Genomic DNA, 19,819 nt, shown 5'->3' on the forward strand with positions numbered 1-19,819 from the left:
TTGCCCTTGTTGAACCTCATCAGGCTCCTCCCTGCCCGGCTCTCCAGCCTGCCCAGCCCTCGCTGAACGCCAGCCCAGCCCTCTGGCGCGTCAGCCGCTCCTCCCAGTTTAGCATCACCAGCAAACTGGTTGCGGGTGCACTCTGTCCCTTCAGGGACACAACGTGTACAAGTTACTCCTGGTGAGATTCCAATTGGACACAAGAGGAAAGTTTTTCACAATGAGAACAACCAGCCACTGGAATAATCTCCCCAGGGAAGTGGTGGATTCCCCGAAACTGGGTATGTTTAAGACTCAGCTGGACAAGGTGCTGGGTCATCCTACCTAGAGCGTGCTTTTCCCCAAGAAAGGTTGGACCAGACGATTCTTGAGGTCCCTTCCAACCTGGTATTCTGTGACTGTCTTTTCTTGGGTTTTATTTCTCCCTCTTTTTGTTATATCCCTCTCCATTACAATTATTATTATTATATTTTATTATTGTTATTACCATCTTTTATTTCACTTTAGTTATTAAACTGTTCTCTTATCTCAACACACAAGTTTTACCTTTTTTTCCCCGATTCTCCTCCCCATCCCAGGGGGAGGAGTGAGCGAGCAGCTGCGTGGGTGCTCAGTTTCTGGCTGGGGTTAAACCACGACAAAGTGGCAGGAGAGGTTTTTTTGCAGGGGCAGAAAGAGGGAGATGCCCAATAACGCTCTGCTCCGGCAAGGGACAGATGGATCCTCCCTCGGCCAGACAAGCACAGCTTTACCACATTCATGGAAGCCTGAGCTTCTCAGAGGTTATCTGATGACTAAGTCGAGGTCACTGGTGAAGAGCACCTTTGCTTTAACTCCCCTCTTTGGCTCGCCAGCAAGAGAGATTCTCAAAGAGGGAAGTCTTTTTAACCAGAGGATAAAACCAACCTCCTCCTAGCAGCAGGATATGCTACACTGGGCAGGTTTATCACAGAGCACTGGTTTTAGGCTGCAGCGACACGATTTTAATAACTCAAAATTCGCAGGAACTCACCAATTTGTGGTGCGACAGAAAGGGCTTGATAGTAAAACCGCTCAGCCAGCAGCTCTGTGTCCACACCTGCCAGTTCGTTCTGATAGCGAGCTGAAAGAAAACCACACACCGCGCATCAGAACCCAGCAGGCAGCGTCTTCTCTTCCCTTCCGCAGAGAAGCAGTTTCCCTACAGATTAAAAATACCGCAAAACTAGAAATACTGGCCCAGTCCACAAACCCATCAAAGAAGAACCGCTCTTGGCACAACAGAAACGTGCAGGGTTTGCCAGGCCCATCTGGAGCACTTTTATTTCAAACTGCTCTATTCTGCCCATCCCAACCCCTGCCACCTCACAGGGGATAGCCAGCCCTCAGGGCTTGGGGCGGCGCGTAAGCAAAAGGAAGAAATTCTTCTGCTCCGTGTGTTAAGCGATTCACTGATCCTTGAAATCACTCAGAGTTGTGCTCCACTTTCCAGTCCCTCAAACCGACTGTATTTTACCACATTCATGGAAGCCTGAGCTTCTCAGAGGTTATCTGCAGAGTGTGAAATCTAAAGTCAGCTGGCCTAATAAAATACCTGGCTGTGGCTAGACTGGACTGCAGGGGTTTTATTATTTTAATTTTATTTTTTTTTGGACAGCAGTACGGGTTTTGGAAACCTCAGGTGAAAGCATCGTGAAGAGGTGAGCACACTTCTATCCCACCAGCTAGGTAAGTCATTCTTACTACCCCCGTACGACATTTATTTCAATGCCATTTTGAGGCTGATTCACGCGCCACACTAACGCCAAACAGCTTCCAGGAGCGTGAAGGCTGCTGCGTGTCGAGCCGCGCTTCAAAGAGCTGTTTTTCACACAGCGACACGTTTTCTCGCTGCCTTCTCTCTCACGTGCTCACAACCAAGAGGCTGCCACGCTCACCACACACTTCAGGAGGTCGTGACTGTGGGGCAGACACGTCTGCTATCAAAAAGGGTGACACGCCGCCGGACGCAACGACAAAGCACCCGGGGTTGGGCAGTGGCTCGGGACGGAGTCACAATGTTGTGTAACAAATCTGATTTCCAGCCACGCTGGTGCTGACGACCGGCGCTCCACAAGGCTGAACTGAGCAGGGCTGAACTGAGCATCAGCCCCCTGAGCTTCCTTCACGCTGTCCCAACAACGCTGATAAAAGCGAAGGCTTCTGTTCTTCCACAGCCACGGGAAGAGCTGCTCCTGCCCAGCAAACTCCTCATCTACCTGCCCAAACACAAAGCTTCTGCGGTGGGTAAGGGTTCACTTTGCCACGAGGATTCCAGCTTATACCAGTCATTAACAACGGTGTCAGAAGGAAACCAGGGTCTGCACGTAGCTATGGCTGGTGACTAACCCCGACGGACTCGGCGCCGTACAAGCCCCCTCTTTTGAAGGGATTAAAGGTTGCCCTGAAAGACGATGCTGCTCTTACCGAGATCGCCCAGATAAACCAGACATCTGTGACAGGCCATCTGTGCCCACTCCATCTCCTTCTCCGAGGCAGACACGGGTTTCTTGCAGCCTACAGGAGAAATCAGCAATCCCACACGCGGTCGGGTAAAGGCTGCGGAAAGACACACGAGGAGCCCCCGCCTCCGCCCGCGACACCCAACGTTTCACCGGATGGAAACCACGACCACGTGGTCAGACGGTTGGTTGCCATCTGTGGCACTTTGTAGACCAGCACTGGCTCACTCTTGTTGTCAAAATTGTGGAAAATAAACGTGGAAAATCCATCAGTAGACGCTGCTGCTCACCCACTCCCCCTTCAGTTCCCTGCTGGCTGGGGGCAGCGCACGTCACTGCGTCGCCGACGGTCACTGACTGTCACTCGGACTTTGCCTACAAGGCGTGCCACAGAGCTGGCTCCGTTTGCACCCAGGTGGGAGGACGGAGGCCAGCTCCCGCCTACTCATTGCCTCAAAACTGGGATCGAGATTTAGGACCGGCCCATGGAAAAAAAAAGGGAGGAAGAGAAGGAAAAGGAGGAAAAGCGCGGACAGGAAATCCGCGTGGCGGACAGGGCAGCTGCAGCCGGTCAGGAAGAAAACGGCCTCCGGGCAAAGCTGCCTTCACGGTCAGAGGGCTACAAAGCTGGTGAAGGGGCTGGAAGGAATGTCCCGTGAGGAGCAGCGGAGGACTTTGGGCTTGTCTAGTTTGGGGAAAAGGAGGCTGAGGGGCGACCTCGGTGCTCTCTGCAGCTTCCCGAGGAGGGGAAGTGGAGAGGGAGGTGTGGAGCTCTTCAGTGACAGGACACATGGGAACGGTTCAAAGCTGCATTAAGACCGGACATGAGAAGCATTTCTTTACTGAGAGGGCGGTCAAACACTGGAACAGGCTTCCTAGAGAGGTGGGCGATGCCCCAAGCCTGTCAGTGTTTAAGAGACATTTGGACAACGCTCTTAATCACTGGCTTTAACTTTTGGTCAGCCCGGAATTGGTCAGACAGCTGGACTAGATGGTCACCGAAGGTCCAGCTGAAACAGTCTAATCCTGTTCTACGCTGAACTCACCAAAAAAAAAAAAGCATACAGGCAGTGGAAAGAGCGGAAAGTGTCAAAAGCAAGAGGGGAAGGCTGCAGCCAGCTGATCTGAACTTAAGCCATCAAACATGACTCAGTTCCCGGGAGGGGCTGCCCTTGGCAAGACGGGGCTCCCCATCAGCACCTTGTCCCCAGCCAGCAGGGCCACGGTGCAGCCGGGGATCGGGAGGCAAAGGCTCCCGCCTCGACGCTTCCTCTCCAGAGAGCATTTACTGCCACCGGGCAGACCAGTGTCACGGATTCAGGCTGGCTTCAGTCCTCCTGTTGCCAAGGACTTCCACTTTCTGGAGGAGAAAATTCCCCTCAAGCAAGGAAGATTTTTAAGACCAGTCCAGTTGCTTCCCTCTTGGCTTAGTTTAAAAGAGTGACAGTGAAATCTGGAGGCTTAATGACCCGTGAGGAATGGTTCCCACGTACTAACAGGCAGCGTATGAGCTGCACGATGCAAACACACCGCCTTCAAACAGGTGTCTACCTACACTACTGGACCCATCCTCCCTTCCTTTTTCGCTCTGAATCCTCTTGTGCCCATTCATATAACCAGCAGGTCGTGTCCACCCTAATTTGTAGATCATACAGGGTCTTACACATCCATCTTTGGTCCCATCTCTGTGATCCAGCTACACACCCACCTGCTGCATCCTTTTAATTCAAGGGTCTAAACACACTAAGGAACCTGACCAAGGGGAGCCTTTCAAACACAATCAGGCACCACAGGGTACAAACCCATCTGGAACGTGCGTTTGGAGAATTTATTAATTCTGCAGCACCGAGACACATTTCTCAAAGCAACAGTTGCCAGGGACATCTGCCTTTTACACCGACATTTCAAAGCCAATCATGCTACAATTGTCTCCCAGAACTAAGAATAGGACACCAGCAAGTAAAACGTTCTATTGCTAAAGACGTACTAACTTCTCATGCCGGTTTCTGCTGTCCTCCCCCCTGCCAGGTCGATGAAACCCTCGCTAACACAGCCCACCAAACACACAGAGGTTCCATTTCTCACCTGGGCCCACCTGAACTGAAACATGTGCCTTGAGGCCCGGAGCAAACGTGAATGAAGTACTACAAGGTAATCGAGGCAGCCTTAAGCTCCAGACTGTGAATGCTCTTATTCTTCCTCCCTTAATTTGAGGTAAGACCCCCTCAAACCACCCTGCATCTAGGGGCACGCTCAGAGGCCGTTACCCGGACAGTGAACACACCTCACTGTGCCACAGGAGCTTCCTCTGTTCTCAGCCCGAGATTCAAGATTAATTTCAAAGCCACACTCAGGACAACTGGGAAATACGTGGAGGGAGCACAGAGAGAAGGGGCCCCAAGAGGAGAAGCAACACCTTACACCTAGTGAATAGGATGTCCTGACAAAAACCCGTGGGTGTCAAGAACCTATTCCCCCAATGGCCCGTTCGTCTGCTTTAATTAAGCTTTTAAAAAACCCTCTCCAGGGAGGCAGAAGTGCTCCTCAATTTTCCAGAAAAATCTGCCATCTCCGAGCACTTAATAAGGAATTTTTTAACAGCATTTGCTCCCTGTTCAAAACCCTTCTTGCTTCCCTAGTTTAGTATTCAAAGAAACAACACAACAGCGCCATGGAAAAAGAGAGGACAGACAGTCTGTTCTACACAGATAATTGGTTAATCAGAGGAAAAAAAAAAAAAGATAATCCCTTGAATGCCAAACCCAAATGGACTAGCCCAAGGGGAAGCCACCTGTCTGGGGTCAGGCCTCGCCCCCCAGTCCAACAGGGAGCACTAACCGATCAGCGGGTCCGTCACGTGCGTCCAGTCGATACAGCACTGGAGCTCCAGCTGGTAGTGGGACTGGATGTAGAGGAGGAGGTGCTGGTAGAACCCAATGCCGGCCACTAAGTGAGTCCGGTACGCGCACTCCAGGGTGCTGCGGCTGTGAATGTGCTGCAGGGGAGAGAAACGAGGGTGTGTTACTGCAGTGCAACCTGTAGGCTGGCCCAGTATGAAGGCAGGCAGCGGGGAGCTCAGCCGGCACTGGTTTGGCACAGTTCTGTGCCTCCTGGTGCTCAGCAGCATCCAGTGGGATTTATTAAAGGTCAGCACCAAGGAGGGGAAATACTGGCTGCCCCAACAAATAAATAAAATCAAGGTGGCCGGTTAAATACACCTTAAATACATTCAGATCACCAGGAGAGGTTCATGGCATTAGGGAACACAAGCGTCGACCCTGCGGGTATTTCCCAGCGGCCGACTCCAAAGGCAAGAAAGCCATCGTTCTACACGGAGATACACATCTTCCGAAGATGGGAAGACAAAAATTAAGCAGATTATGTTGAAATATCCTCTGCAACGGCACCTCTCGCAGCAGATCACTAAAGCTGACCTGCCCACAGGCGGACAAAAGGCGTAGGTCAGCTCCCACGACTAAACTCCAGGAGCGCCTGCCCGCCCGCCCTGCGCTCACACCCCAACTTCTCCAAGCAAACTTCCAGGCTTTTAACTTCGTTGCACAGCCAGAGCCCCCCCTCACGCCAGAGCCACAGACACCTGCCTTTTTATTTGTTTTAATGAGCTGGATAACTTCATAGTAAACTTTTCTCCAGAGCAGCTCTTCTGCTTTTCTTCCATAATCCACCGGGTGCAGGAACATCAGCTTCACGCACAGCTCCCGCAGCCTGAGACAGACAGCAGAGAACCCACATTTAGCTACAGCAGCTTCCAACACAGCCGCCCCGCCGTGAGGAAGGAAGAGGAAAATCTGAATTCGCTGCGATGGATGAGCTGGGCCATCTGGTGACGGTACAGCTTGTCTCGCTCCCACACAGGAGCATCTGGAAAAGCCACACACCTCGGCTCAGCGGGCCACCAGCAACGCCCCAAATTGCAGTCGTGTAAAGAATTGTCTGGACAGCTTACAGAATTAGCAAGAAGAACCATCCCTGCTAGGCACCCTCTGAACCTGATAAAAGATTTCACACATATATAGGAAGTTTCTTCACCAAACAGGTTTTTTTAAAGGTAATTACAAGGAAAACACTGGCCAACGTGAAGATGACTTCTTTGTATGACAAGGACACCCAGGAAAGCCTCCAGCCATGGACTGGATGGTTGGGTGCTGCTCAAATACAGATCTGAAACCAGCCTCTGCTTCAAAAACAGGGAGGGATCCCAGGTCAACTGGTGCCCTGCAAACGGGACACACCATGAAACTGCAGATCCAAAGCCGCCCCGCGTTGCTCCACGCGGATTTTCCCCGGCCCAGCGCAAAAACCCAGTGCCCTGCCCGACTTACTTGTTCCTCAAGCTGATGTTCTCCGGCTTGAACACTTCTTGATAGGCTGCCTTATTGCCAAGGATGAGATCCAAGCGATGAACGGCCTCTACCACCGCGCTGCAAGGGACCACAGAAGAAGAGGTTCAGAGCAGCAGGTTATCCGGGATCATTTCACGAGCTCGGTGATGTCGGCACAGAACCACACCAGCCCAGTTAATTCCATTATGAGCAAGCCACATTATACCACCGCAGCTTATTAATTGATTTCCTTTCTGCCCTCTATTTCAAAAAGCAGATGGGAAGAAGAAAAAAAAAAAAGCAGTGACATACGCTGTAACGATTTTGCTGCAAATCAGCTGTTTGATCACCAGTTGCCGCTGCCTGGCCGGGCAAAAACGTCAATTATTTCTGCAGTAGCAAAGTCAGAAACGTCCCTGGACACGTTGGCAACTTTTAGCCTCAGCAATGACATCACGCTATACGTACGCTCAGATTAATTTAAATATCTTGAGTTCCATGAATAAAGAAATGGTTGGATTTCTAACAATTGATGTTTTGACAGGGTAAGAGTCAAACCCCCACCAGCTCCTGTTTCCTTACTAACTGGTTTATGAAAGACAACTCACGTCATCCTCATTTGCCAAAACTTCCTGATCTTCATTACAGTGATTCATTGATTAAAGCCCTCTGTGATAACAGGCAACGGGGATAATCAAAAACAGCCTAAAATATGAAATTTGTTACGAGATTTTTTTTTTTTTTTCCCCTGAAAGCCAGAGCAAGCAACCTCCAAACCTGAGTCATGCAAAAAAATACTTCAGTGAATCACTGCCCACGACTCTCCTCCTGGAGGAGGAATACCACACCGCGTGTAAAGTCTCAGGCACATGGAAGTTTGTAGCTGGGAATAAATCAGGCTACAACTCCAGAACGTTGCAGTGACATAAAACCAGGGACTTACAGAAGCATCAGCGCTGACAGAAAACACCCTCATCGATACCGCACGGACAGTTCGATAAAGCAAAGCCAACCAGCCACGTTCAACCCTTCCTACCAAGGGAGGCCACCTCGAAACCTCTGCCTGCGTCAAGCCTGCGTGTGAGGGCACTAAACCAACTCGTGAAATTCACTTTTTCCCCCGCTGTTGACTCCACGTGGTCCTCCAAGAAAGACGTTCTCCAAGCCAGTAGCTCTCAAACTCCACGTGTGCTTGTTCTCCCCCTCAACTCCACATCCACCTATGCCTGTCACCCCTCGTTTGCTCCGACACCTTCACCGCTCCTGCGGCTGAGCCCGCCGCACACGGAGAGCTCTGAGCGAGAAGCTGAAGACCAGCCCGACGCGCCGCCAGCGCGGCACAAGACAGAGCCGAGCAGAGCGCGTTTCCGCAGGGCAGAGCGGTTCAGATGCCGCTCCCAGCCGGCTCCCCGTCCCCTGCAGAACGGGAGCTCCCTCGTCGCACTCCCAGCCCAAGGCGACGACGGAACCTTCTCCTCGCACACCAACCGTTACCAGACGGAGCACAGGGCGCTCGCAAGAGCACGCGAACCCGTGCGCTGCGGGGAGGAGGCTGAAACCACCACCACTTCCTTGAGAACTACAGACATCACTGCAAAGTAACTGATGGTTTCGTACACCAGCCCCTCGCTACGAAGGCAAATCTCCTTTTACAACCCCCCACACACACCAAAAGGAGCCTCCCTGAAGAAAACCCAGGAGGTTCAGGAGCTCAAAGAGGAAAATGTCCCATCTCACGCTACGGCACGGGAAGCCCTTCACCCCGGGGTCACTGCAGAGCTCGTTTGGTTTCAGTAAACCACAGCGCCCGCCAGAAGAACAGAAGCGTAAGAAACCGGACTGCCTTACACAACGGCTTGGGAGACCAAACCACCCGAGCTGAACCAACTTCTTCCTAAATAATGATGAAGAAAACCAAGAACAGAGTAAGAACCGCACACCAAACTCTGCTGCTAACCTTGTATCCACAGCCACTTCTGCCTCCTAACACCTTTCCCACGAGGCCTGAAGGACCTTTGCACATTCTAACGACAACAGCAGGTGAGGCAAGTAAAACGCTTTGCGAGTTACAGGTGACAGGCGAGGAGTACGAAGCCTTCATCCACGCTCACAGCGTAGGGGCGGTGAGGGGGACACACGACCAACAAGCCCCCCTGCCCCCCTTTAATTCCCCCAAACCAGATCCCCACAAAGCAGCAGGCGTTAAACACACCCTTACTGCAACCTGCCGCTAACTCCCCGTCGCTGCATCCCTCAAAGACCCTCTGCAGCGAGCGCTGCAGCAGCAAACGAGCAGCGTGGCTCCCAGGGAACGGGTTTCTTTCCTATGCAGAAGCGTGGCCAGAAGAAAGGGGAACTGCTGATTCATTTGATTGCCAGGGAGCAGCACAGGAAAACTGTGATCCTCTACTCCCAAAATAGGCAGTCTCTGCATCTCGCGCACACCTCAAGGCGGGAAATGATCTCACGGTGACCACGAGCACCCACCGCCTGCACCCGAGGCCGTGGTCAGCCCTCGGGGGGGGGGGGGGGTGTCACACGCATAGGTGTGAACCCCCAGATCCAAATCCTCGGGTGCAAGTTAACTGTATGCAAAGCCTCAGCACTGACTCCTTCTCCTGCCACTTACTCAACTCAGATTCCTTCACGGGCACACGGGCCAGGTTCTCTCACTGCTCAGCAGCTCACACGCCAGACGAGCTGCTTTGGGTTTTTTTTTTTTTGTATCTAAAAAAAAAGGGGCACAAAACCTCATCTAAGAATCGTCCCGAGTTCAGCAGTGACAGAAACGCATCTCGATACCGTGCAGCACAACCCCCACGAAGCGACAGGAACCACCCAAAAAGCAGTGGCCAGAACCCCAAGCTGCAAGCAGACAGACAGCTGTTGGGCTGGCAACGGCGGCAGCGGGCAAGAAACGCGATGGAGCCGTTCAGGAAAGCCTACTCGCACGCAGCAGGCCTCCAACGCCTGCCCCACGTGAAGCTCAGAAGAGTTTCCCTCCAGGGACTCTCTCAGCAGGGACACTGGGGGGGGATTTCACCTTCCCCTCGAGCACAGGGAGGGGGAGGCATCCCAGGGGGGTGTCTCCCGCACAACCCTGCTTCCTACAACAGTCAGGGATGAGCACGTGAAGACACCGGGTTGCTTCTGCTGCTTTTTATGGGTTCATAAGGAAACAAAACTGGTGACTTGAAAGCAGCAAGGTTCATCTTTTAGGATGTGGGTTCCCGAGCCGTAAGGCAGAAGGCAGACCCCGCGCTAAAAACGTCTTCTCATCAGCACGAGCTCCGTGGTGCTGCTGGAGGAGGCAGGAGTGAAGAAGAATCCGTGAGGGGCAGCGATGACCTGCAAGGATCCGGTGTGAGGGAAGGGGACACGGCGAGGACAGAAAGGCACAGGAGGCAGCCTCACGTCGAAAACGTCAGGAAACACCAACACGGGTGCTACAGACCGCGCACGGGTGAAAATGCCACTTCGCATTTGCGCCTCGGGCGGCTCGAGGCCACGGGCTGGGGGATACTCTGCAGTTAAGGGGCCAAATTTTGTCCCAGCGCCCATTTTTATACCTGCTGGGTTTAAAAGCTGCTTTCAGACGGCACACCAGAACCACAGGGGAGGCACATCAGATGCCAGTCTATTAAAAGAAGCCAGCGCAGCACATCGTGCCAAGCAGGGTGGAAATGGTCCAACGCAAAGTCCTCTTCGGCCGCGCAGACACCGATCTATCGCTTTCCCTCTTGGCCGTGAACATTCTGGGACGGGGCAAGACAGCGGGAGAATTATTTGTCCGCTCTCTGTTTCTTTATTTAATCCATCACGAAGAGCCACCGTCTCTGAGAAGACATTTCTCAGGGAAGAGAACTGCAGCCGTTCGTCTGTGTGCTGGCACGTGTCAGTGCCCCAGTAATACTGCCCAGAACAAGGCTGGCAGACAGGGATAGGAACGCAAAGCCAACGAGCTAAGAGTTACCCAGAATCCAGAAAAGAAATCTGTAAAATAAACCCTATGCTAAAACACGCACAGTAAACCAGCAGCCAGGATAATCCAGTTGCCACACTCTGCGGTGAAACTTGGGGATTATTAATCCAGGAAGAGATCAAAGACTATCACGAACAGTGACGGGCAACCTCATCTCCGAAAAGATGGTCCCGTGGCCAACGTACTGACCCAGGACCACGGAGACCCGGGGTTAACTCCCGCTGCTCTCCCAAGCGGACACAATGCTGATCCCACAGGAGCCCAGTTTACCGCTGGGACTGGGACGGTCCACCCGGGATCCAAAGGCACTCTTTAAGCCGAGGGCCAAAAGTTCCCCGGGACAGTCGGCCAGCACACAGAGTACAACGTCCTTCTCGGAGGACAAGAAGTCACCGCTTCATCTAACTGAACTCCAGGCTGAAACAGAGAAGACTCGACAAGAGGCTGTTAAGGCACAAAGCTGGCCGAGAGCGCCATCAGCTCCACGGCAAGAAAATTTGTGGCCACTGCAGATATTATAAATCCCGCCTGCAGATCACAACACTTCCAGCTACGAGAAGAGCTCGAGTAAAATGTAAAAATGCCATAAAGCAACTGCCCACCTTATTCTGCCATAAATTTCAAATTTCTGCTTCCTGGCCCTGATGACGAAGCTCACGCCCGGGCGAGGGCCGTCCCCCCGTGAGCCCCAGCAGCACGGGGAAGGACCACGTCTCAGGCGGGCTCAGCAGCGCCCACATGCCCAGTCCACAGTGACCACCAAGTAAAACACGTCTTAAACCCACGGCGAAGGTGGTTTACACAAAAATCCGTCCTATTCCACGAGCAGGAGCACACACATCCTCTCCGGGCCTGTCCACCCCACCTCGGGGTGGCAGCAGGCAAGGTTTGGTGCTGCACGACCTCAACTACCAGCAGATGTGGGAAGCCACCCCCAAGATCAAATGGGGCAACAAATGGGGCATCAAATGGGGTGACAGGGTGACGGCAGACACAGAGCTCCGCAGCCCTGGAGGCGCTTCCAGCACGACAAGGCAGCCCAAGCCTCGGGCGACCCAAGCCGTGGCGTTTTACCACTGCCCTCGCCAGAAGAAACGCGCCCAGGGGAGCTCCAAAGCGCAGGGAACGCGCCTGGACGAAGCACATCGTGGAAACGACCAAATGGCAGCAACTACCACCCAAAGCTGCCATCGCTGCTTTGGAGTTCTGGGCAAGGATCTCGCCAGGTTTCTCAGAGGGAGGCAAAGCTTGCCCTGCTAGAGAGGAGGGCAGCGAGGTTCCCCGAGATGGCACCGTGTCAGTCAGCAAGACAAAAAGAAAAGGGACCCTGACAGAAAATCCATCTCTCGCCTTCATCATTTTGCTCGTCTTCGAAACCCCAGGGTCGCTGCTGGAACTCCACTACGGATCTGCTTTGCTGATGGAAAGACTGAGACAGAAGGGGAGAATTTCTGGGTCACAAGACAAGTCATCAGCAGAGCAGAGGCCAGGCACCTCGTCCCTGCTGGGCTGAGCTGACCAAGGCCATCATTATCGCCCGAATCTTGTCTTCCGACGCTCCTTCCAACGCACAGTGCAGAGAGGTGAGCGAGAGTGGAGTCACAGGGAGGGTTTTATTGGGAAGATCCGCAGCCAGAGCAGTCTCGGCCTCCCCACAGCAGGAATGTGCCCCGGCTCAAGCCTCCTGCTCATCCCATCCTCTTCTCCAGCACTTCCCACATCATCCCCCTCTACTGCCAAAGCCAGGGACCCCTCCCCAGCCCCCCTCATCTTGCCTTTATCCCACTGCATCCCCACACCTCCTTCCCCCTCAGCCCCCATCATCTCCTACCACCACCTCCCCGAATCCTGCACAACTCCTTCCTCCAGCCCCCACGTCCTGACCCATCTCCCTGGGTGCCCCATGCCCCCTTTCCCCCAGTGCCCTTCTCACCCTCCCACCTGTCTTCTTCCTCCCGTTTCTCCGTTGTTCTCCCATCTTGCCTGGATCCCCCACAGCTCCTCCCCCCACCGCCCTTTGTTTTGACTCCCCTCCCCTGGATCCCCCACACCACTGCCACCCCCCACCCTGTGTACCGCTCATCTTCTCTGGATCCCACACAACCCCCTTCCCCCTGTTCCCTTCCCCTCAGTCTTCCCTCAGTGTCCCCCTTCTCCTTTCTCTTAACACTGCCCACTTCCCCTGGATTCCCCCCAGTTTGCTCTACCTCAATCTTCCCTAAATCCCACCATCCCCTTCCCCCCCAATCTTCTCTAAATCCCACCATCTCCTTCCCTCGCTTCCCCCAGTCTTCCCTAAATCCCACCATCTCCTTCACCCACCTTTCCTGAATATCCCTCCAACCCCCTTTGCCCTGGTTCCCCCTCATCTCCCCTGGAGTCCTCTCCAGGTTCCCCTCCAATCTCCCCTGGACACACACACCCCCCCGCCATTCCCTCCTCCCGTTAATCCCCAGTCTTCCCTCGCTTGCGCCATCTCCTCCCCGAGCCCCCCTAAACCTTCCCTGAATATTCCCCCACCTCCTTCCCTTCAATCTTCCCCAAATCCCCCCAGTCCCCCTCGCCTCGTTCCTCCCCAATCTCCTCTAGGTCGTGCCGTGTGTGTGTGTCCCCCTCAAACCTCCTCACCCTTGTCATTCCCAGTCTCCTCCGGATCCTCCCCATCTCCTGCCTTCCCTCCTGGTTTCTCCCCTCCCCAACCCCCTCCCCTGGCCCCCCCAGCACTGTCCCCCCGATCGCCCCCCAACCCCCTGGGCGCTCCCCAACCTCCTCCGGACCCCGCCCCACCTCCTTTCCTCCCTCCGCTCCCTCCAGCTCCCCCCGGACCCCCTCACCTCCTTGCCCCAGTCCCTTCATCTCCCCTGACCCCCTCCACCTCCCCTCCGGTCCCTCATCCTCCCCCCGCCACCCCCTCCCCCGACGCCCCTCTCCTCACCGGTACAGCCGCTTGGTGTGCAGCACCTTGGCCTCCGGCTCGCCGCTCTCGCCGGTGGCCCCGCCGCCCTGGCTCATGGCGCCCGGCGAGGGCAAGGCCCGGCCGGGCCGGGCACAGCCCACCGGCCCCTCAGCACCGGCCGCGCCGCCGCCGCCGCCGCCCCCGTCCCCGCTCGGCCGCCATGGCTGCGCGGCTGCCCCCTGCCCCGCGCCGCTCTCGCGAGACTTGACGGGAGAGCGGCGGGCAAACATGGCGGCGGCGGGGCCGGCCTCATCTCGCGAGACTTTGTCCTCTCGCCCCCCCCCTCCGCAACCACACCAGCACTTACTGCTGGCAACATGGCTGCCGCGCGGCGTCATCTCGCGAGAGTTCCGCTACCCACAGGCGCGCGGCCGCTGCGCCAGCACTTAGTGCTGGCAAACATGGCGGCCGTGCTGGCTTCAGTCAACCGGCTGTATTGGTCGCCCGGCGCGGAGCCGGGCCTGAGGGCTACTGGCCCTTTCTCCTGCGGGCCTGGCGGGCCCTCCCCGTGGCTGCCCCACGCCACGGGCCTGGCAGGAGCTGGGGGGGGCGAGCACCCCTCCGCCTTGGCGCCTCAGGGCCCCCTGTGGGCTCCTCCAGGGCCCAACCCTCCATCGCTGTGGGGGCCGTGAGCTGGAGGGGACGGTGGGAGGAATCCCCCCCCCCCCCCCCAGTCCTGGGGACCCCTTCGTGCTGCCCCAGCCGGGTGCTGCTGGCCGCGGCGAGGGTTCCTCATCCCTTTGGGGCTTCGCCTCCTCGGCACGGCCATGGCTCTCGCAGGGAAACCCCGGACAAGACGGCCCTGCCTGCCATGGCGGACAAGCACTGGGGCTTCCCCTTCTCTGCCAGGCCCTGGCCCTGCTGCCAGCACACCCCCCCCCCCCCAGCAGAGAAACCCCCTGGAAGGGGGACGCGCTGCCCTGCTCTTGCCCCTACGTGGTGGCTGCCCCACGTCACGACGGGGCCCAGGAGCTGGGACGGCGCTGGGGGTTCGCCCGTGGGCCCCGCGCCGTGTGTGGGGCGAGGCTGCTGCGCCTGCCCCTTCCCGCCCGGCCCCACCTCAGCTGGTTAAACAGGTTTGAAGTCCAGACGGGTGGCGGAGAGACCGTGGAGGCATTTCGCAGGCTCCCAGCCCAGCCGCCGCCGCCGCCGCCGCGACGTCTCCCCCAGCCCTATGGCCCCCCGTCGCTCTCCAAGTAAGTCTCCCAGCGAGGGGAACCCGGTGCCACCTCCCTCCTGTGTCCCGTGGGGCTGGGAGCGGGGCGATGGAGATGGGCGACGCACGGGAAGCTGCTTTAGCCACGCTCCCTTGCGTGGACCTCAGAGGAAGCCCCGTGCCACTCTGTGCCTCAGTTGCCCCGTGCCTGTGGCCAGGCCAGGGCTTTTTCTGGGGGTTGCAGGAATGAATGTGCCCAGAAGGGAGAAAGAGATTTGCATTGCAGTAGGCTCCCAAGCCTGCAGCCAGCAACATGTGGGGTGGGCTAAGAGAGGGGGATGCGCTGCTAAGAGGGAAAAACGTGGGATTTCTCCCTGACTCTCCTGCTCCCCCCAGCAAGCAGCACCCGGCAGCCTCCTGTGCCTGCCCCACGTCGGTCTCAGCTACAAGAGGCAGCAAATCTGGCTCATCCTGCCTTTAGCTGTGGTTCCTACACGCAGCCTGGCCGGCTCTCCCCAAGCGTGGGGGCTCGGCTGATGCTGGCACGGGACAGAGCCACTGGCATTGCCCAGGCAGTGTCCAGCGCCCTCCAGTCCCAAGGCTGGTGAAACCCCAGCATGGTTGGCCGGGTGGGGAAGCAGTTCCCAGGCTGCTGGACCCGCACACCCGGGGTTCACCGGGCGCCCAGCTCTGGGCGCTGGCGCCCATACGCCCGGTACCACGTGCCCTGATCCCGCTGCCGTGGGCTGGGAGCACTGGCAGGGCGATGGGGAACACCGGGGGTGGCGGCTGCCCCCCCTGCACCCCGCGCTGTAACGGGGGGCTGTGTGCACCACCCCAAACCTCTCATTTCTGCTGGGGCTTTTTTTGGGGGGGGGTCTTGTCTCCTTTCTCCTGGCGCAGGGTGAAGTGGAAGGGCCGGGAACCCACTCCCCTCTCAACACCCCAAAACACAGGAGAGCTTCTTGCCAGCCCCCAGCGGTACCGAGCCGGCCGCTCTCATGGCTGCCCCCGAGCCCAGCTTGCCCCCTGAGGAGGTGGCTCTGCTGGAGCTGAGGGAGGTGGCCCTGCCCACCCCCCTGGACAAGGTGCCACCAGCCCCGGACGAACGCCCAGTGGATCCTGATGCCACCCTCCCGTGGGACCGGTGCCAGCCCAGTGCCCAGCCGGAGCCCGTGGAGATGAAGAGGCGCTCGAGTCCCGAAGGGGGTCGTGAAGACCCCGAGGAGGCCTCTCTCCGCTGCCCCCCACCTGAGGCCCAAGATGAGGAACCCCCTGGGCTCCCCGTGGTGGCGGCCCACGTCTTCGTCCCCATCAGCCCCCAGTGCATCGAGCGGACGCCCGGCAAGCAGAAGCAGCCCCCCGCCCCGTGGCCCCCAGAGGAGGGCAAGGGGGACCCCGCCGTCCCCCCCAGCCACAGACCCGACAGCCTCCGCCACAAGCAGCTCTTCCTCCCTGGCAGCTCCTCGCGCTACAGGGACCTGCTGGGCTTGGAGGGGCGAGCGGCCAAGCCCCCGACCGAGCGGCCGCGGTGCCCGTGTGCCGGGAGCGGCGGCACCGGCAACCTCAAGGCCGTGGCCTCGGCGGCGGGGGCGCTGCTCCTCTGCCCCTGCCTCGTCTACGGCGCCTACGTCTTCCTGCCCTTCGACGCCCCGCTGCTGCCCACCATCGCCGCCCGCCTGGTCTACACCCTCCGCTGCGCCGCCTTCGCCACGTTCCCCATCGTTCTGGGTGAGCCACGGCGTTGGGGTGCAAAGCCCTTCACCCCCCACCACTGTGTAGCCCCCCCCCCCCCCGGGGGAGCGGGGAGCTGAGCTGGAGCCGGGGTTTTTTGGCAGCTCTGGGGGCTCCCAGCAGGAGCAGCAGACGGAGTTTTCCTCCCCTCTTCCCCTCCCGGCTCCTCTTCCAGCCCTCGGGTCGGAGTTTCACCTCAGCCCCTCTCTCTGCTCCCTCTCTCCAGGGATGATCGTCAGCGGCATCTCCCGCCTCTGCTCCTCCTCGCTGGAGCCTTTCGGGGAGCTGCAGCAGGAGGTGGAGCTCCACCGCACCTACGTCTCCCAGTCCATCCAGCTCTTCATCCTCTACTTCTTCAACATGGCTGTGCTGGCCACCTACCTCCCGCAGGAGCTCCTCAAGCTCATCCCCCTGCTCACGGGGCTCTTTGCCATCTCCCGGTAAGTGCCACCTTTACCCCACCGGCGTCCCGGGGGGCAAACGGGCTCTGTCAGCGCTGGCCAACCCCTCCGCCTCGGCGCACGCCCAGCCGACAGCAGCCAGGAAAGCCGAGGAAGGGTTGTGGGAAGAAGGCTTGTTCCGTCCCACTCCCCGTGGGGGTCAGAAGTTCTGAGCGAAGCTGGGGGCTCGCCCCCGCTGAGCCCGGCGCCTCTCTGTGATCTGCGAAAGAACCCCGCAGTCCCAGTGGATGGTGCAGCAGGGCTGTTGGTTACAGCTCTGCAGCGCTGGGTGCAGCGAGGGGCCGGTGCCCCAAGGATGCTGCACCCCGAGCCGCGGGCATTGCCTCCTATTTAAAGCAACAAAACGGACATATTTACCTATTTATCACTCTGTCCCGCTTCGGGTGTAAGTTAGATCTCCTCCCCCTTGCACAGGCGCAGTCTTCCCCTTCGGGGGTCTTTTGGTGGTCTTGGGGAGGAAGTAAGAGTTCCTCGAGAGTCTTCATCATGATTGTCCTTTTGAACCCGTCCTCCAGAGTGCGCAGTTCAGGGGCAGCTGGGCAGGGTCTTCCCCCCGCGACCACAGCTCAAGGCAACATCCCCCTCCTCAAGGCAACGTCCCCCTCCTCGAGGCAACGTCCCCCTCCTCGAGGCAACGTCCCCCTCCTCGAGGCAACGTCCCGCTCCTCGAGGCAACGTCCCCCTCCTCGAGGCAACGTCCCCCTCCTCGAGGCAACATCCCGCTCCTCGAGGCAACATCCCCCTCCTCGAGGCAACATCCCCCTCCTCAAGGCAACATCCCCCTCCGTGGTCACAGTCTGTGGCACAAAGACAATTCCTCCCCCATCCCCATCTTCCCTAAAACAATGAAACAGGCCTTCGAGTGATCAAGACCCTACTTAAGCCCCGCCAAGGGCAGGGGCTCACACTCTTGTTTACCAAAGACAAGGCTAGCGAGCTCATATTGCAGAGACTAAAGCATATCACATATTTCAAAAAGAATATTTGGCGATATTTTCTACTTTCCCGTATCACCTGCCCTCTCCAGGTTGGTTTACTGGCTGTCCTACGCCATCGGGCGCTCCTTCCGCGCCTTCGGCTTCTGCATGACCTTCCTGCCCCTCCTGGCCATGCTGCTCTGGAACCTCTACAGCATGTTCATCCTGGAGCCCGAAAACCTCCTGGCCGTGGCAGCGCCGAAGCCCGAGGACCGTTCCAAGGAGAGTGGAGCCAAACTCCGGTACTGGGGGTGAGGGAGGCCCCGGGGAGAGGGTGCCTGAAGCTCGCGGGGCTGAGGGGCTGAGCCCTCCTCGCTGCCCTGCCTTGAGTCCCAAAGGTGGAGGGGGGCAGGTCCTGGGCTCAGCCCCAGCAAGGTGGGGGTTTTTTTTTGCTGGGTGCTGGGGGTTGATGGAGCTGGAAAAGCCTCTCTGCGCTGGGAATTTCCTGCAGGAGGGTGAACAGGGCCCAGAGCGAGACGCCGGTGAGCTCCGTCGCGCGAGGAGGGGTTGGGATGGGATTTGCCCACCCTCCTGCTGGGGCTGCCTTGGCCCAATAAAGCCCTTCACCAAGCGGCTCTGTGGCTGGTTTGGGGAGGGTGGGTTACGTCCTCCCAGCCGCCAGGATTTTGCCCACGGGATGCCACCATCCAACCCCAAAATGATGGAAAGAGGGGAGAAAAAGTACGTTTCCCCAAGCCATCCATCTCCCAGCCCTGCGTCCTGCTCCTGCCTGGTGCTGTGGCGGGTCCCGCCCAGCTCGTCCCTCCTCCTCCTCCTCCTCTTCTTCTTCCTCCTGGTGGAGAGTTCAAGCACCTGGTTCACAAACCAGTCTGACCAGTAGGAGGGAGGGAGCCCTGCCCCGAGGAGGAACGCGGGGAGAAGCCGGGATGGGTGAGATGGCACCGGGCTTGCCGCTGCCGATCCCCCCCCAGGCCGGGCACCCAGCCTGCACCCCGGAGCCCTCCGCAGACCCGAAGGGACCCCTGGGAGCCCAGCCCCGTGCTAAGGCTCATTGTCTCAGTTCTCTGATTCTCAGGCATAACCCAAATCACCTAAACCCCGCCCCAAATAAAGGGAAAGCGCCTCCCATCCCTGGATCTGCCGAGTGTGGGCTCCTCTCTCCTTCCACCCCCAAGTGCTGTGTGATGGGAGCAGTTCACCCAGTGCAGCCCAGTCAGAGAATGGGAACAGTCACAGAACAGCAGAACCACGGAACGGCAGGGGTTGGAAGGAACCTCTGGAGATCACTCAGTCCAACCCCCTGCCAGAGCAGGGTCCCCCACAGCAGGTCACCCAGGACAGCGTCCAGGCGGGGTTTGAGTATCTCCAGGCAAGGAGACTCCACACCCCCCCGGGCAGCCTGTCCCAGGGCTCTGCCACCCTCAGAGCAGAGAAGTTTTTCCTCATGTTGAGGCAGAACTTCCCGTGCTCCAGTTTGTGCCCGTTGCCCCCTGTCCTGTCACTGGGCACCACCAAGAAGAGCCTGGCCCCATCCTCGGGACACCCACCCTTCAGATACTGATGAGTGTTGATCAGGTCCCCTCTCGGTCTTCTCTTCTCCAGGCTAAAGAGCCCCAGGACTCTCAGCCTCTCCTCATAGGGGAGATGCTCCAGCCCCCTCCTCATCTTTGTAGCCCTCCACTGGACTCTCTCCAGTAGCTCCCTGTCCCTCTTGAACTGGGGGGCCCAGAGCTGGACACAGCACTCCAGGGGTGGCCTCACCAGGGCAG

The 19,819-nt window shown here is 57.7% G+C and overlaps 2 protein-coding genes across 5 annotated transcripts in view; one reads left to right on the forward strand and one right to left on the reverse strand.

The window, feature by feature from the left end:
• Positions 1–13,817, reverse strand: part of SMG5 (SMG5 nonsense mediated mRNA decay factor) — a 28,814-nt gene extending 14,997 nt beyond the window's left edge. For all 4 annotated transcript variants that reach the window (XM_086478340.1, XM_086478341.1, XM_086478339.1 and 1 more), the window contains exons 1-6: positions 13,741–13,817; positions 6,824–6,922; positions 6,083–6,206; positions 5,319–5,475; positions 2,446–2,535; positions 1,013–1,102 (exon numbers count right to left, since the gene is read on the reverse strand). In XM_086478340.1, the coding sequence (XP_086334466.1) occupies positions 1,013–1,102; positions 2,446–2,535; positions 5,319–5,475; positions 6,083–6,206; positions 6,824–6,922; positions 13,741–13,817 (637 nt within the window). The remainder of the gene's footprint in view (positions 1–1,012; positions 1,103–2,445; positions 2,536–5,318; positions 5,476–6,082; positions 6,207–6,823; positions 6,923–13,740) is intronic.
• Positions 13,818–15,918: 2,101 nt separating this feature from the next.
• On the forward strand, positions 15,919–18,344 carry TMEM79 (transmembrane protein 79). The gene is made up of 3 exons (XM_086478365.1): positions 15,919–16,648; positions 16,878–17,091; positions 18,140–18,344. The coding sequence occupies exons 1-3, from the start codon at positions 15,919–15,921 to the stop codon at positions 18,342–18,344; spliced, it is 1,149 nt and encodes a 382-aa protein (XP_086334491.1).
• The last annotated feature ends 1,475 nt before the right edge of the window (positions 18,345–19,819 follow it).

Source organism: Leptosomus discolor, chromosome 26 (genome assembly GCF_034619465.1).
Source record: "Leptosomus discolor isolate bLepDis1 chromosome 26, bLepDis1.hap2, whole genome shotgun sequence".
NCBI lineage: Eukaryota > Metazoa > Chordata > Aves > Leptosomiformes > Leptosomidae > Leptosomus > Leptosomus discolor.